General features: G+C 45.7%; 1 protein-coding gene across 1 annotated transcript; it reads right to left on the bottom strand.

The window, feature by feature from the left end:
- Positions 1–1,973: 1,973 nt before the first annotated feature.
- LOC140587460 (ligand of Numb protein X 2-like) lies at positions 1,974–18,069 on the bottom strand. Its single transcript, XM_072708723.1, is given in 10 exon segments — positions 1,974–2,109; positions 2,561–2,719; positions 3,345–3,591; positions 3,717–3,891; positions 4,512–4,655; positions 5,463–5,888; positions 7,803–7,999; positions 8,956–9,087; positions 9,090–9,139; positions 17,681–18,069. Coding segments are annotated over 10 exon segments (2,055 nt in total).
- Positions 18,070–18,735: the final 666 nt, after the last annotated feature.

Below are 18,735 nucleotides of genomic sequence, written 5' to 3'. Positions count from 1 at the left end.
CCCCAAAATGGCATGATACCAAATGTCTTTCCTTTTTTATACATCTCCTTTTTAATGGCACACAACGAAAATGTGAATGTCATGACTTAAGAATTTTAAAAGGAATATATATGTATGAAAATAAAAAAAAAAAAAAGTCAGATGCTTGAGTTTTTCCATTTTATTAATTATTAAATGAAATCAGTTTAAATCACACTGTGGTCACTGCAAAAGCTGGTTCCAACAGCAAAGCTTTGTCTAGGCTCCGAATGTTCTACGTACGCGTATAAATAACCAGACATACATTGTATCTACAGAAAGAGACTGCAGCAGAGTCCTGGAGCATTCTGTCTTTGGGAGCGCCGTCGTCGACCGCACCCAGTTTAGGAAACGTCCGTTTGGGATCCGTTACAACTGAATGGATCATTCACGTGCTCCATCGGGATGATAAAAACCACAGCCCTGCCCCCCCAGAGTGTCACAGAGAGTCGGGGGCTCTCTGCCCTTCCTCCCGGGAATGTGGAAGGCGAGCCAGTTTAGCGGGAGCTCCCAGGGCTCGCCCGCCTACTCAGAGCCTTAGCAGAACTTCCCCCCCAGTCTCACAGGAAGGCATATAAGGGCTGGGGGGCTAGACGGCATGACTCATGTTTGACTTTTTTCTTTTTTTTTTTTTTGGTCCTTAAGGCAGGTAAGAATTGCTTTTTTTTCTCTGTAGGAAACAAGGCACCCAAATGAATCGTAAGAAACAAATCAGAACAAACCATTGCACTCTAGTCGCTACCAGCAGAGTGCCACTTCAAAGAGTGTGTTTGAGGACAATGGATCACTGGGTAGTTCACCAGGCACGGTTACATAATTGTATGCATAGAAGGATAAAGCTATGTGCCTAAGCTGATCTAAATTACAATCAACCAATACAGGCAAGCTGAAGCAGGCTACTTAACTTTGGTATGTTCACACCCCAGCAGAGATGGGGAGGCCAGCAGCTCCAGGACTTCAAGACAAAAATAAAAGGCCAGGTTCCTCATAACGTCTGGTTATACTTCATTTGTTGTTCTAACTGGTTGTTGAGAAGAGATCCACTAAAGTGGGTGTTTCAGAGGTCATAGTTGTGGGACTCCTTTTTGAAGCTTATCTAGATCTTCTAGGCCTTGCACTAATTTGTGAACCTCAACAACATATTATCAAGTACTTTGAGACAAAAAAAACAAATTACAGAAACAAATTAGTGGGTGGGGGACGAGGGTGTTAATGTTTTAAAGGATTTGAAGCATTTCACAACTGGAAATGTTCAATTGACAGATAAGACAGAGGAGGATTGTGGATGGATATATTCTGCTTTCTGTGGCATGGATGCGTTTAACTCGGCTACACACACCTCCGGCGGATTGTCAAACTTGCTTCCGTTTCCTGCAGGCACATGGTATTAAAGATCTGGCTGTTGGCTTAACGATCGCATTCTCATCCCTTTCACCCTTGGCATTGCTGTCTTAGAACAAGCATCATGATCTTGTGTGTGAAGAACCAATGTCTACCTACTTAAGGTAGAGAGATATGCGGCAACTCAACTACCCTATGGTCAGCTCGTTTCTCCAGGGTAGAAGGACATCGTGCCAACCAGGAGACCCTTGGTGTTCAGGGTTTTGCAGTAGAATTATTTAAATAAACCCAATTCTACAGCACCACCCACAGGTAGTGCCCTAAGTACAATGTGTACAGTACAGGTCACCTTATATCATCTACTGGATTGTACAACACAGTATTAGTGATGAAACATGAACTTTGAACTCAAAATGGTTGCGGTTATCGTGCAATGTCAATCATTGGCTGTTAACACAACAGGAACCAATGGGAAGTCAGCTGAACTGACAGTGCATGACAATCCAACTCCGCCTCACTTCTGCCACGGTGATAGTGGATAAATGTGGCACTATTCCAGACTATGAACCTGCCAGTGGAGCTGCTAGTGCGCAACAGATGGAATGGGGGTGCTGCTACACCAGACTGCCAGGCCACGACACCACGGTCAGCGTGACCTTGTTCCTCTGCAGCTTCAGCAGAGGGATGAGCGAGGAGTTATTCATGCCCACCGTCGTGGCACCGTTCACTGCCACAATCTCGTCGCCGCACCTACAGGAAAAACAAGAGTCTGTGGGCACCAGCTTCCCAACCTTCCCAAACTCGACATATTACATTACCCAGCTCAAAGATAGAAGAGTAACACTCTTTGTAATACACCTTAAATCTTAACCTATAATGGGCGTTTGACATTTGATTATTCATATAATATACATTTGTTAAGGCAGCTCGTTCCTAAAAATTAGGAAATTAAATTAATAGATTACATCTTTCACGCTGGATCCTTATTTTATTCCTTGATTCCCTGATGTAATAAACAATGTCACATGAGTCCCCATCACCCATGACGTCCCAATTCGCCAAAACCGAGCAGAAAATCGTACGGCAGTAGCGAGAAATCATTCGCTTCACGTTTATTTTGTGGCGAAGCCGACATCACGTTCTCCGACGTCCTGCGACACCTGACCTCTCCCACTTTCATCTACTCTGACTGACGACTCACTTGAGACGCCCGTCGAAATGTGCTGGCGTCCCAGGCACGATGGTCTTAATGAAGAAGGGCTGCTGCCCATGGCTCTCTTCATAGCCCCCCACGATGCTGAAGCCCCAGCTTTCACTGTTGGTCTTCTGCAGGACGATGTCTCTACACCAGTGCAAGTGGCTGGAGACAGGAAGGAGAAAGGAGGGGAAAAAAAATTAATCGATCCATCCATCCATTCATTTTAATAATTACTTAGTCATTTAGACTCGTAATGAGGACAGAAGGATGCAATTAAAGCCGAGTTGTTCACAAAAGGGAAAAAAAAAGTCCATATATACATACACATACAAAAACATATATGACATGGCCATTAGGCTACATTAGGCATGTACACATCGCCCCGAGATCACTAAATAGGTTTCTTTTTATGCAAATATTCAGCAGACACACTGTGTAATATGCCATTTAGGACCAGAGGTCGGCAACAGGGAAAGCGCCATTTAAAGCAGCATCTCCATATCCGCTATGCTGGAATAAGGGTGACAGGTGACCAATCAGACAACGAGGGTGTGTAACTAGTGCGATCAAATGTATGCAGACCTGGGCATACATTAGGGGTCTCAGACTGACCGGAACAGCTCGTCCCTGATCTATGCCTCTGAAGGAGAGTAACGCCACTAACATAGGCGACTCACACCGCGCGTCAAGCAGCACCATTCACGGCACACACCGTGAAGTTCCCCAAAGCCCCATCAGCCAGCCCCTCCGTAACGCTGCCAGCGACCCGTAAGAGCATCCGCCTCACCTCGGCAGGCCCAGCCAGCGTGTCCACAGTGGGGCCCAGTTCAGGTCGTCCTCCCGGGGGTTCTCCAATGGCTCCACTTCCTCCCAGTTCACGGCATCGCCATCCTCTTCCGTCAGGCTGCTGGAGGCCGTCTCCACCACACGCAGCAGCACGCTGGGCTGCGAGGCCTGCGCCTTCAGCACCGGCACAGCCTCACCGTAGCTCAGCTGGGTCAGGTCCACGCCGTTGATGCTTAGCAGCACGTCACCTGCAGTGTAGGGAGGGCGAGGAACCTCAGTGCCACATTCTCCTAGGCGCTGGGTGCCACCTGAAAGCCACCAGTGTGCCTGCAGTCACGCTGGCAGGGAGTGATGGCAGCGCACGGGACGTTACCGGCCTTGATGGTGCCGTCACGGTGTAGACAGCCCACCGGCTGCACGCTGGTTATATAAATGGGAACGTGGCTCCGGCTGTCCCTCCCCCCCGCGATGGTGATGCCCAAGGAATGGCGAGGCTCCTTCTTAATGCTCACAGTCTTCTCCTGGCTGGAGAAGCCGTCAGGAGGGTCCTGGGCAGGGGCCACACACACACACACACACACACACACAAGGATACAAACATCAGCTAACACTGCAGTACTTCAAAGGCAGAGGCGCGGGGCAGAGAGAAGGCACAGGACACATTAGCACATTAGCTCTGAGCATGTGTTGAAATCCACAGTTCTCCCCTCTCAGGGGCCTTCAGAAGCTCTCCTTCCTGCCCGGCAGGGATCCTCTCCTCCCAGCTAGAGAGAGACTCCCAGCCTCCAGAGTGACAGCTAACTGCCCTCAGCTTTGATCCTCCAGCTCACAAACAAAGCGGCACCACGTGCCCTTTTGATCACGAGCGTGCGAGCAACGAGCCCCCCCCCCAGTTCCCCTCGCCTGCAGGCCACGGCAGAGGGGTGCCGAGACACCATGGGAGAGGCATCTGCCTGGTGTGTCCCGGGGAAAACGCAAGCTGAACCATGAGAGAAGCAAACGGTGATGTTTTACTCGTCCTTGTGGGGATACTGGGCCGCTTTTGCCTATCCTGTCATGCTCACCATGAGACAAATACAGGAGAGAAGTTTGGGAGCCAAAGCAGGCTCCAGCACCCCTGGAGTGATGCCTGACCCTAACACAGGGACAGGCGAGCGCAGGGACTCACCTTGACGTAGGTGGAACGTCGCCTGAAGTAGTGCAGGTCCGAGTTGCGGCGCGTGGCCCTGAGCGGCCCCTCCCCGCCGCCGACGACCTCCCCCTGGGGCTCGGCGTGCCTCAGCACCACGAAGTTCACGCGCATCTCGCTGGCCTGCTCACAGGGACAGCCACATGCTCCCGTCACAGCCAGCCACAGAGCAAACGCTTTCAGCAGCTTTCACATCAGCCACTGCGGACCACTGACGACCTTTCACAGGAAACTCATTCCTAATAATCTTCTCAATAAGTAAGAAACTCTACAGCTTAAGTGGTTTAATTAAACTTTTTTAATTCATTTTTATAGCTTAATTAAAACAACATGAAAAGGTTACGTGTTAAGGAAAGAAAATCTGCATAGATTTCCATTTTACTGAGCTGCAATAAAAGCATGGGGCTGTAAACAAGAAGAACAATGAAAATCAATGTTTCCCTGCAATGCCAATGCTCTGCATTTGTGTCCTGTCCAGACTAAATAATTAGTGCAATTAATATGGATAAATAGGCACTCCTGCTATTGATCAACAGCGTTACAGCTCAGATATGTAACCCAAACCTAAATTCATTGCCTGAATTAACAGCATGACTCATTTTTAGATTTATGCTACAATCATTCTATTTGAAACGGGAGTTGAGTCAGGTTCTGGGTTTTCAGGACCAAAGCTGTACATAACGTATATGTGTGAGTAACCATGTTAGTAAATGAATGTATGCAACAATGCCACACTGTGCGACTGAGGGAGGCGCCATAACTGTGTACAGAGGAGCAGACTGCAACTAACTTTCATACTACAGACACACCCGAGGTTACGCTCTGCATGTGAGGAACGCGGAAAGCAGGGGCACGTGCGCGCAGAACTATGGCACCGGCTGGCTTCCCGCTAAACGCGAGCCGGCGGGGAGGCGAGGGGCGGCGGCCCACCTGGATGATCTGCGCGGCGCTCTCGGGCGTGCCGTGCCGCAGGTCCTGCCCGTTGATGGCCAGCACCTTGTCGCTGTTGTGCAACTTGCCGTCCTTCGCTGCCAAGCCTCCCGGCAGCAGGTCCAAGATGAAGACGCCCGGCTCTTCGGATTTGCGGATAAGCTTGATGCCCAGCGGCTCTGAGCGGTCCCTCTTCATCAGAGTCACCTGGACCACGGTGCCAAAGCTGGAGGCGGCAGGGGCGGAGCCCGGGCCGGCCGGCGCGGAGGCGCTGCCGAAGGAGGCGGGGGGGTGCTGCTCGGGGCGGGGGTGGCGGGTAGAGAAGCCCTTCTCCTGCATGACGGTGAGGCGCAGCACGGGGCAGGAGCGGCGCAGCACGGCGACGGCACGGGCGTGCGAGATGCTGGCCACGCTGACGTCATTCACCTAGGAGAGAGCGGCCTTTTCACAACAGCGGCGTGGAAGCCACCTAGGATGGGTACCTTCAGACTAGGATTCCCATCACATTTATATGGCACGTGCATCGCCACATCACTGATGCCCTTTTACATCATTTAACCACAATATCTCCTCTTTCAAAACACACTGCGGATGCTGAGCCGTCTCCATCTTCACCGCCAACGCTTATCGCTTCCAGGACTTACAAAACAGCTGCATGTGGCGTACTCCGCTAACCAAATGCAATAAATATAAGAATATGCCGAATTTATACAGGAAACTAACTTTTGGGCGTCACAACACGCCTCTCATTAATATTTTAGGCATACCACTAATCTTCTTACCAAATTGCGGGCATAAGTAAACATCCATATAGTACCGTCCAGACTAATGTTTATGCCCGTCATCTGAAGCCCTGGTGATTACTGCGAATATGCCATATAATCACAATTACATATTATAGATATGTATAGACCGTTTCAAGATATCAAATCATTCAATAGAAACTCAAGGTTCAGGCAGACCTCATGACTGACAGCATGTGTAATTAAAGTCCACTTTGCAATAGGAAGAGGAGGAAGCTTTTCAATAAGCAACTGATGTTTATCTCAACATGCCCTAATAGCTTTTGGCATGAGACACCAGCCTACATTAAAGAAATAATAATAAAGTGTTCCTTCAGCAACCAATGGGCTGAGACAATCATAGTTACACTTCCACAATTCTAATTGGTCAACGGAGAACAAAAGGCAGCCCAAAACATTCCAGAGACTAATCTGAACCCATTCTGTCAGCTCTGTTTACCAGCGCGCTACATTCCCGCACCGCCTGAAGGAGCAAAGTGAGAGGAGTGGGAGTCAGGGGAGGGTGTGATGGGGTCCAGCCCACGGCGTGACAACTGTTTATCACATACACCCAAGGTTTGTTTTCTTAAATCAAAATGTATACATATAAATGTAGATATCAATGTAAATGCATGTGATGACCATCATTCGTCTTCAATTTTTACCACCTACAAAAACAACAGCACTGATCTCTTGGGTGAAATGCCAATATAATGGATCTTTCGATCAGGTTATACAACCCACCGGGACCGCCACGTTTGTATAACTGGCCACGCTTCAGCACCAGGAGAGTGACCTACATATAGTGTGCTGGAAACCTTCGCTGACGTTACGAACTACAGGCATAAGCATGCAAGCGAGGAAATACAAATAAGGCCTTAACGCTGGAGGTGTTGTGTGTACTAAAATGGTGTTGCCGATACTTTACGAGACGAGAGCTGCTGAGTAAGGCCTTCGCAGTTTCATGTAGGCTATGCAAGTAGTGTTCTGATTGGCTGGTTTCTGGAGTTGTGTGCATGGGACTGTGAGGGGTCAGGAAATCTAGACAGTTTTAATTTTAGGTATGCTCCTTATAAAAGGGACAACAGCTGCTAATTATTGGCTGTAGCAAGTTCCATTTCATCTCGTTTACGTTAGAACTCACCATACTCAAGGTCTCAAAATGACAGTACCAAGTCATCCCAGGGTGCATGATGCCTTCCAAATCTTTCTTTGCTTGTTGCAGGTGTAATAGCATGCAATGCATCAGATTGTACAGCCAGCCAGTGTCCCTGGAGCAAACAGGCCTAAAGGCCTTGCTCAAGGGTCTACGGGTGACATCACTGTGAGCCACGGGATTCTAACCAATGACCTTCTGATCACAGACAGAGTGTATAACCTGCAAACCATAAGCTGTATACTAGCTATCAAAGAGGAAATGAGGCAAAGTGATCTACATGAGAGATGAACAAGGAACCGTCACTGCTGTTAAAAGGCCCAGGAACCAACCCAAAGGGCACTTTACAAAAACCATGGGAGCGACAACAATCACACAGCCCCCACCATGAGGCTGGCTCACCTCCAGAATGTGGTCCCCGGGGGCCAGCTTTCCGTCACGAGCTGCCAGGGAGTCCCGCACGATATCCTGGATGACAATGTTCCCCAGTGGCGTGTCTTTCCCGCCGACGACATGAATCCCCAACTCCTCCTCTGGCTCAGCGCGGAAAATCTCCACCACATTTGTCTCTGCCACCAGGCTGCATCTCATAGGGGCATCTGGGAAGGTGGCGGGGAACTCTGCGTGTTCATACACATGCATGTACACAAAACAGAGGGAGCCGTCATCATACAGCCACACCGTTTGTGACATCTTACCACAGACCCCGGGCCGTGCGAGTCACTGGTTTGGAATGAACAAGAGGGAGGTCTTGTAAGTAAAGTACAGGGCAAGCTGGCAGGCACTTATGACCTCGCTCTGAAATGGATGACAAAAACATGACTGTCATCTCATTGAAAAACATTTACGCTTGGTCGGCTACAGCAAGTGGAGATGGGCACATAGACTTGTCCTGCCCTCCACCCACTGTGCTGTGTGTCACTGTGTTCCACTCCCTTCATCCTGAGCTATCCATCAATTGTCTCAATTTCACGCCAGCGGTAGCTTTGCGTTTAAAGAACAATTTCATAACTGATTCTTTAGTGGTCAAGCCCAGCCCAGTGTACTTGACAGGGTCTTCCTTCAGAGTCAAATGTGTGTGAAGTACAGCGGCAATCAGAGTGAAATGTGATTATATCTGACATCTGCATGTCAGTGCACGTTCTAGGCAGGCCATAGAACACAAGGAAGGATCAGTGGCAGAAAGACGTTTGGATGGATGGACAGATGGAGAGCGTAATACGTTAAGCTGGCCACACACCAAGTCGACGGCAATAATCTAGCCTCAACAAAGGCCGACAATAGGCGGCCTTCCCCTCCCAACGACTGAAAATTTGCCCTGTAACACTGGCACGACTAGAGACAAGAGCTCAGGTTTGCCAGCTAGCTACAACAGCCATTCGACGTGCTCAACTGCACCAAACAGCTCCGAAGGGGACCAAACCTCCCATGTATGTGCTGCACACGCTGGTGCGGCAGGCAGTCCCTGACATGCAGCGAGCGCCCGACGGCTTTCGACATGCCAATATCGGCTTGGTGTGTTCCAGCTTTAGGCCGCAGAGGAAGGCTCTCCTACCGTCCTCACTCTCCTCGAAAGCGGGGTTCACCAGGCCCGGCTCCCCGGGGCCCCGGGAGCTTCCTGAGCGAGTGGCCGTGGTCCCACCTGAGGGCTCCACTTCCATCTTGCTCCCCTTCTGGTCATTCCAAGGGGCCTCTTCTTCTTTTCAGATTCATCCCGCAGCTTCCTGAAGCCAGGACATCTAAGAAAGGTACAGAAGAGCAGAGGACTCAGAGACGACCAACAGATACATATTTATCGCCACTGTCCAAACATGCACGTCCAGTTTTTGACAACAGCGACTCATCATAGATGGATTATGCCCACTCTCCTGTCTCCTGATAGTGTTACATCTAAGTGACCAAGGAAACAATGTTTCATGAAAAATTTAACAAGTACTTATGTTTGTATTGGTTGACATATGTATTCATGACAGTCATTTGTATGGATTACTATATAAATCGCTAATTGTAACAACGTTGTTAGCTAGCCAACAAACATCATTGTTAATTGTGAATACAAAGATTAGTTTGTATATTGTTGACACTGACATATTTGCCTTACTTTCAACAATCCATGTAAGGTGCCCACAGAAAGTCTTGGAATGCTTGGGGCAGGCAGGTGCTGTAGTTTTTTAGGGATGCAACCGTGTAATCGAAAGATTGTCGGTTCAAGTCCCCAACCGGCAAGTACCGCTGAAGTACCCTGAGCAAGGTACCGTCCCCAAGCACTGCTCCCCACGCACTCACGTAGCTGCCCTCTGCTGTGTCATGTTGTTACATGGGTTAAAAGCAGAGGACACATTTCGTTGTTGTGTGCTGTGGTGTGTCAACAATGACGATTAAATCACCTTCATTCACTTTATTCTGTAAAAATGTAAAAAGGTTTATTGGTTTCATAGAAGTCCCCTGACAAGCAATGCTTAACATATCTGCACAAATTCTTTTTTTAAGTGTCAATTTTTTGATTGACTCATTCAGTTCTGTTCTTGCCATTTTGCTATCAATTGCATTTGTAGTCATTAGCTCCCAGAGATACTAAACCCATATGCTATGCGTCTTATTTTATTGCTAAGGTGTTGCTAATTAAAAAGCACCCAATGATGCTCGTCACTGAACTTTTTAACTCGAAACAGCCATTTTAGAACTTTAATTTGGGTGTCAATTTATCACTTAAAATTACCTAAAATTAATATTTTACTTAAAACTACTAATTGTTTGTAATGTGATATTTTTGTAACCAAAATAATGTTTTTGTTATAAAACCAAATTTGCAATATTTTTACAGAATTAAGTAAGCATCCCAAGACACTTCAAGTGCATGTAAAATATTAAACCGTTCACTGACGGCTGTGTAACGTCAGGTTTCTATATGTCTCGCTGAAGGTGTCCCATTATGTTGTTTTCGGGTTATTTTGTAAAGCAGTTTCTGAGAATGCGTGCCTTTTTGTATTCCTGGAATGACGTAAAATGGTGAATGTTTTTCATTGGACAGTGAGGATACACATACGCATATTTAGCACGCACTTTTACCCAAAACAAACTGAGAAAGCAGGATCAGCCAGTCCTGGGAGCAGCGGGGGCAAAGGGCCTCGCTCAAGGGGCCAGTGGTGAAATCGTTCTGCCCACCACAGGGTTTGAACCAGTGACCTTCCACTCACAAACTGAGCCAAGATCCCATCCACAATGACTTATAAGGCTGGGGATAAACAGGGAAACAGATGCCAAAAGGTGCCTTCTTGTAATTCAGGGGATGGGAATAACGCCCTCACCCATCACGGCCTGGTATGCAATCCCACACACATGTGCGGGGGCATGGGAGTTTGGCAGCTGCGTGGACAGAGTGAGGAGCGAGGAGGGGAGGACACTCAGGCCTGCTGTGCTGCATTACAAGCTGGCAGGGGGGGGATGGACCGTCACAAAACAGGGCAGGGCCTGACAGAAGCAGCCAGCTTATTTCACACCCTGCCTATTTCCGCACTAGGGCTCCCAGTATCACCTCATGGGGAGTCAACACACCGCATTGCTTACATTCTTGGGATAAGAGAGAAATACATACAAAACAACTGAAGAAGGCATGGTGAGAACAATTTCAAACCCCGGCAGCAGAGATATCCAAATCATGTTGCAACTCTGTAAAGCTTCTAGAATGCCGATGTGAAAATAAATGTGTTCTAGTATATATAACCTCAAAAACTGTGAACGAAATACCCAAAAACTGCAGTAAGTTCTTCAGAGATGGATTAAAAGTTAAGCAATTCCTCTTATTCCTCTTATTATTTGTATAGAAAGAATATAACATTTACATAAACTACATAAATTTTAACTTTTTAAATTACATTTTAATCAATGCTGTACAACATGTATTGTGCTTACTATAAGTACAAAAAATGCAAATATGACAAAAATCAGAATCAGATAGCTGTGACTTTTCTTGCTTGGATTTTTAATACATTTGTCACTATGGCTCCTGCTGTGTTTATATTCTGTGGGACATTCAAAGGCAGCAATTCTAAAAACAATGTCTGGATTACTGCCTTTTATACTACTACTATAATACTACTATCTGTAAAGGCCTGTACAGACAAGGGGGAAAAAGTCACTCGCAGCCACAAGTTTCTTATCTTTCTGTAAGGTTTTAAAACCAGATAATCTCTCAGCATGCTCCACATATGCATTACTCCTCCATTTCTAAACTTATTAAGCTCTCATGGAAAGATCTGGGATTTTAAGAAAGCAAAATGAGAAGCAACAATAGGAACAATTTCAGCTGATGAAAGAATCTTTTCATATGAATAAGTCATGCATGCGTGAGGAATTCCTGCTGCAATGCTACACAAACTGGTTCACTAGAATGAATCATAAATACTGCGCTGTTCTACACAGTTATATCCAACATCAGGGTTCGACATGCATATATTTACTTTCCAATATGAAAAGCAGAAGGTCTTCAGGGATAACAGTTTCTCCAACTTTTCCTCAGACAACTTCCTACTTAGCAACACGTGCTGATTTAGCCTTTATATGCCAGCCTTACTAAAACAAGCACAAAGAAACTACATTTAACATATTTAACGTAGGTTGACATGAATATAGCTGTTCCAAGAAGCTAGGAACCGACACCCTGGATGAGTTGACGACCCATTTCAGGGCACACACAACAGGCAACTCAGAAATACCAGTTCAGCCAAATTATAGATGATCTAGTAAAAGGTAAACAAGGAGCCAAGACAGATCAAACTCAAAACCCAGGAGGTGCGAGGCCACAGTGTATCCCACTGAGCCACCACTGTTATGATTCTTTGTTTATTCTTAAAAACAAAGAATTTCTAGCAGACTTCTCTTTTTGTAAAAATTAACGTTAGCTTAAGTACAGCCAAGGGCAGCAGACAGTGTTGGCATAATACCTTCCTGCCGTTGCTGGCTGACTGCAGGGCAAATGAGACGGGTTTGATTTTATCGGCGCAAGTTTGGAGGGAGGTTGCAGGAACGGCTGTGCTGGCGCTTCCCTCATTCACTGGGAGGCCCCACGAGAGCAGCAGGGAAAGTGACGCACGCCTGACAGGATGTGTCCCTACAGCATCATAACGCCAAACAGAAGATGCAGATGTATCGCATTCCTCACTCATAAAATCATTCACTCAAATTTCAATAAGGGCAGAAAGTGAATAAAAAAAATTAAACACACACACACACACACAAACCAAAAAAGCACGTTTATGGTAAAATTCAACATTCGTTCTCTGCTTTTCACCACTGCCTCCTTATCTGGCTAGAGTGGTTGGGACACTGTCGATTCTGAGAACAGTCTTTGAAAGAGTCTTCCGGACGAGCATAGGGGTGAGTGACCTTGAGCACAAACATCGCATATTATGTCTAGATAAGGCCTCTAAAAACAAAAGGACTGTAACACAAACTTCCAGAAAAGTATCTGAAGATTATATACTATTCACTATATTTTTTTTTAATGGATCCCATTAGATGGAGACCTGGGGTGACCTGAGGCAAGCCCCATTGAATCTGAAAAGCTTCACAATGTTTCTCCTGTGCTGAGGGGTTAGAACTATCTGCAGTTCAGAAGCCATTCATATTATTAGCACAACAGGGTGCAATCTGGCACTCCTCTCCTACTACGTATACGAGGAGGAAGACGAGCCAAAGATGTAATTTGGTTACACAGTGCTTGAAGGCTCAACAGCAGGATCCAGTACAGTAGCCTCAAAGGATACTGATCCCTTCGGTTCCCATAGAAGCAGACAACAGAGAGCGTAAAGTGTCACTCAAGAAGAGACCATTGAGGGCTTTTGTTGATGTTATGTAACGAAGTAGAGCAGTGACCGTATGCGTCTGTCGCCGTTTTCCGCCATTTCTTTTGAGAAAGAAACGCTAACGCAAAACGGAGTGGGGTATAGTAGCGGCATGTAGCTAAACAGCCAAGAGAGGCTTTACGACGATTCACAATAAACCTCAGACTTGTTATTACATGTACTTAGTGACGAAAGGCCAAAGGCAAAATACTCCACTTACATTTATAGCTGATAGTCGCAGCACTTTTAACAAGACTAAAAATGAGATCTGTATCAGGTGATTCAACCATGTATTTTTTTTTCTTTTGTGTACTTTGTTTAATACAGGGATGTGAGATTGGGGATTTATTAGTGTTGGAAACATCATCAGGTGACAATTAACACTGGGCCGACCTGACAGCACAGGGACAAAGGAGGGAAATTAAGAGGGAAATGGAACATGCGCTGTCTGAAGCTCCAATTTGGTTACGCTTATGCCTTACTTTGTTTTTACTTTATTCATTTATGTACAGGAAAAGCAAGCTGCGAACAAAGGTCACTGAACAGCCCTGTCCGATCGGCTTTTATCAAAGTCTGTCCAATGTTTAGCATGCAGAACTGCAGCGGCGCCAGCCACGAGCTGTGCGGTATGAGTATTCCCAGCAGGCCTGGCAGATAAGCAGCAGGTAAAGCACATGACGTTACTACTCAGGCAAACATAGAGCTGGGTCGGGGAACTTTGAGAGCACAGCTATACTGTAACCAATGAAATGTTTTGGTCTGAAAACTACTTAACCTTACTGAAAACAACTTTCTATACAGAGAGCAGAAGAGGACAAACATAATTTCATATGAATGGAAAAAAAATAAAAGCGTGTTTATCAAATACATAACATAAAACACTTTTCAGCATATTCAGGTAATTACTATTAAGCAGTGTCAAAAGGTCACCAGTTCAAATCCCATGGCTGGAGAGTGATCATCTCACCGCTGGGCCCTTAAACCCCGGCTGGCCCAGGGGCACGGCACAAATGCCTGACCCAGTCCCTGACCCCAGGCTCCTCCCTCACCTGCACATGTCTGTGTCTCATTAGAGAGCAAGTTGGGATATGAAAAGAGAAACTTTCGTTGTACTTGCCACCGATACAATGACAAAAAAAACATTCTATTCCAAAATACTACATTTTAGAGAGCTACAAAACATTTTCCTTTAGTATTTTTACAGGGAAGAACTCCTTGAGTAACAGGTGGAAAAAAATGGCAGTATGCACACAAACAGAAACAGTTAAACAATGAGTAAGCCACTGAAACTTCATTAAGGCTTGCCCATAAAGGTAGCAATTTTCTATGTTTTTCAAATACTGTACATAAATGCGTTTTAAACACTGAAATCTTCATTAGCAATATAACAAGAAAAACATTTAGAATCTATTTTATTAAATGAATGCAAACAAGGAAATGTATTTCTCAGTCATAGGCAATTTTGACTTCCAGTTAAAAACCCAGTTTAGTAGATCAGAACGCTATTTGCAAAAACACAATTATACTTAGCCTTTATTTGCTGAAAAGCTATTTAATAAAGCTACATCTCTTCCTCGCCACTGAGACACTTCCAACTTTGCTGGAAATAAAAAGACTTACAGTACAAGCATCATAGTTTCAACAAACTTCTATTAATTCTCAATATTGTTGATTCCAAAGTTCCAAAACAAACTTTTCAGTAAGTGAACATTTCATTATTAAAAACATCAATGTGAATACCCGTTCTCCATTTTACTGCTAGCATGTGTGAATTAAAATACTGCTTTAAGTTTGAGAGATCAGTGGTTCCCTTTAATTGCGAAACGTGTTTCCACTTCAACACCCTATCGCTTAGCGGCCATTTTTCAGGATCAAATGTCTTGGTGTGTCTAAAACAATGAGGCAACAACAGGAATTGTAAGCCCTCACTGAAAAGCCATTAACAGAATCATCAGGAACATGAAACGGGGCAGTCTTACAGTGCGTGACCTGACTGTATGCATGAAGGAAAATGTATAATCTGTCCTCTCCTTAGAAAATTAATAGTTAATATCTGGCAATGCAGCACTAAGTCCATCCACTCATATTCCAGCCACTCCACAAGTAAAGAATGGAGCATTTACCAGGCAATACAGGGCGGTCGTACATTCTTGGTGGGACTCGAGTCCACCACAGGGAAACACACACAACCAGAGACCATTAACTCAACTCCACATGTTCAAACTGCAGACAGAAGACTACTCAACATTACCGACCAGACACAAACTAACGAGTGCCGAGTGAGGGGAGACCACAGGACTGGAGGCTTAAGCCACAGTACTGCCCGCTGAGTCTCAGCCCACCCAGATTCAAATAATCTGAATTAAAAAATATTTCAATATTTCTACTCAACAACACCTGGTAATGTAAACAGAAACAGAATGTAATGATGCGTGGAGAGCTATTATTTCAGCAGAAGATCAATACATGCTATGGTAGTATCATTTATATCATGTGACATAACACTGTTAAAGGACTCATCAGAAAACAGATTTCAATTTTACAATTCAGGAGAAACCCAAGTTGATCCTGGACATGATATAAAATAAATTTTTATTGCTTGACTAAACCAAGATAAAAATAAGTCAGATAAGGTCAGCACTTCGGACAAATCATGGATATCATACGCAGCAGTTTACAAAAAGCTAATTTTATAGGTACTCCCATATTTAAAAGAAAAGGTTCTTCTTCTCTGAACATGCAATCAATCTGGAAAGCACATAAAGCATTATGAAAGGAAGGAAGTCTGAGAGCGAAACAATTAAAACATTTCACAGCTGCATTTCCCCACACGTCCATGCTTCCTCTCTGACCTCATCACTGATCTTAATAATCATTAATAAAGCACATTAAACTAATCTGAACCAGAAGATTTATTTTGACCCATGTCAGAATGGTGGTAAAGAAGTAATAAAATGGCTTTTACTGATACCTGTAGGTGTACAGACACACACAAAGATAAGTTTAAATACATTATTTTGGTATCCTTTGAAAAACAAAGTGCATCACTCACTAGGGAAAGGCACTAAAGTTGATCTACAAGTAGTACCTGGTATCAGAACGTCCGACTTGCAGACAACTCGTACTTAGGGACAAGATGCCTAAAAGGCCCATTACATTAAAAAATTCAGGTTAATCACAATGGTTTGTAATAAACGCACACTACTTTTGTGTCGTAAGTGAAAACGTAGCACGGTTTCAGTGGTTCATCAGCTTGAGGTACAGTACTGTATGTACTCGTACTGTATTATGTACAATATTATGTTTATGATATCTTAGTGTATTTGGAAGCGTTTTATATACATAGAAAGGTAAAAGATAAGAACCCTATGTAGCTGTTCTGACTTACTTACAAATTCGACTTAAAGACAGACTTAGTGAATGATTTGCGCTTGCAACTTGGGGACCGCCTGTACTGAACATGGCCTCCTACCTGCCTGGGAGCTGGGAGGGAGCAAAAAACAGACTGTCTGGGGGTCCCTGAGGACTAGGGCCGAGAAACACTGGGGTACGCCAAGTTCACACTATGCGATTCCGTTCGCCGACAGTTTTTGGAGATTGCCGACACAACCCCCAGATCGGGGGCAAATCGGTGTCCAGTCGGCACTACCAAATCGACACTCGCTTGCTATGTGTGAACTGTTCAAAGACGCGACCCGATGGAGATCGCAGACGCCTGTCAGATACCCAGAAGACTAAATATCTGGACCTGTCAGCGATTCCAAAACCTGTAGTTTGAAAGGTGTTACGACTGGCAATGAGAGCAGCGATGAGCTACAGCCTATGAAACACAAGGTGAAGTGAAATCAGTGGGAGGAGCTTAAAAAAGTGTAAACAATTTAATTTGTTTATAAACTGTTCTTAACATTCAAGGCTATATTTTACATGCCAGGTCACTAAAGACCCAAGGTGATACCGATTCCCGAAAGGTATACGTTTGCTACTAATTTGCCACGCATTTACAGTGTTTTTAAAAAATGACCTAGAATTGTGATTTCCCCGGTGTCATTCACACATGTAATTCTGTGATAAAACATTCACACATGTAATTCTGTGATAAAACGAAGTTTGGAGACCAGAAAGACTCATCAGACATCCCTCCAGGTGAAAGCTCTTGCAGTGTGTCACCCCCTGCCGCTAATCATTCATGCAGAATAATCCCAGTTACAAGATGTCGAGTTGTGTAGTGTGTACGGTATTGCTATCCAATAACGTGGAAAGTCGTGCATTGCGAATCTAGCATTAAACAGCTGCCAAATGACCTGACCTTCGGTGCCCAACGCTCTTTCCATCCTTCCCATACGTGTACCTCAGTACCTATAACATCATAAAGCACACCCCCCCCCGCCCCCATTCTCCAGCCACACACCCCCGCATTCCCCGGCCACACCCCCTCACCTGTTGAGCAGGTGCGGCTGCAGCTCGCAGCGCTGCATCTGCTGTCCGCACAGGGGCTGGAAGGGGCAAAGCACGCCCAGCTTGTCCAGGAGGTTACGCACCAGCAGACTGGAGGGGCGGCATTGGGCCAGCTGCAGGCGCTGCCGGTCCACGGGGCAGAAGTCCTGCTCGCGCAGGAAGCTGCCCAGGCACTGATAGCAGTAGGTGTGGCCGCATGGCGTGTCCATGGGCCGCAGCAGCGGCTGCAGGCAGATATGACACACCAGCTCGTCATCCACCTCGTCCCGGTACTCGTACAGGTGGTTCTCCTGTGCGGCGTGGCTCTGGCCGCAGTCTTTGCAGACTTGTGCCCAGGCAGAGCTCGCCGTTGAGGTCCTGGGCTCCGTCATGGTGGAGGGCAGCAAGGATCTAGTCCAACTCCCTCAGCTCAGAGAAATCAGTGCGGTTTTGTATCCTTCAGGGCCTCTCAGCACCTCCGCTGCCCCAGATTTCTACTCCAGCATCAGCGCAGCGTCGATCCATTCAGGCGACAGGAGATGCAGAAGCTTCATACTCCAGGCCGATTCATGCCGGACTCCTAAAAGAGAGACGCGTTTCAGAAATGCGGCTCGAGTGAGATTTTACCCTCGGCTCCCAGTCCAGTTACAGGAAATTACACATTTCCGTCGGGTCTGATTGTAGCAGTTTCCTCTTTACTTGCTTCCTTCTTGGTCAAGTGCTATCCCAAAAAAGCAACTAAACGCCACAGAAAAAAACAGGTTTCAAACTTCTGGCAGAATCAAATACAATGTGCAAAAAGAATGAGACCAAAAATGACCCACAACACACTAATCAGCGTAGTTAATTACACCCCCCCCACCCCAAGTCAGCGCAGCAGGTGACAGTTTCCAGTGAGGTTTTTAAAAAAAAAAACTCATTGTGCCTCGAACTGCCCCGATTAATAATACAAGCATACCTTGGAGTATTAAGATTACTTACTTACTTTACTTAAAACAGACAAGTATGTGCATTAGTAACCAATAAATGTATACCGTAAAGTCCACAAAATGACAATA

The sequence above is a fragment of the Paramormyrops kingsleyae genome, unplaced genomic scaffold (genome assembly GCF_048594095.1).
Source record: "Paramormyrops kingsleyae isolate MSU_618 unplaced genomic scaffold, PKINGS_0.4 ups252, whole genome shotgun sequence".
Lineage (NCBI taxonomy): Eukaryota > Metazoa > Chordata > Actinopteri > Osteoglossiformes > Mormyridae > Paramormyrops > Paramormyrops kingsleyae.
Note: the sequence above shows the minus strand (reverse complement) of the source record. Positions and strands in the feature narration are given on the sequence as shown.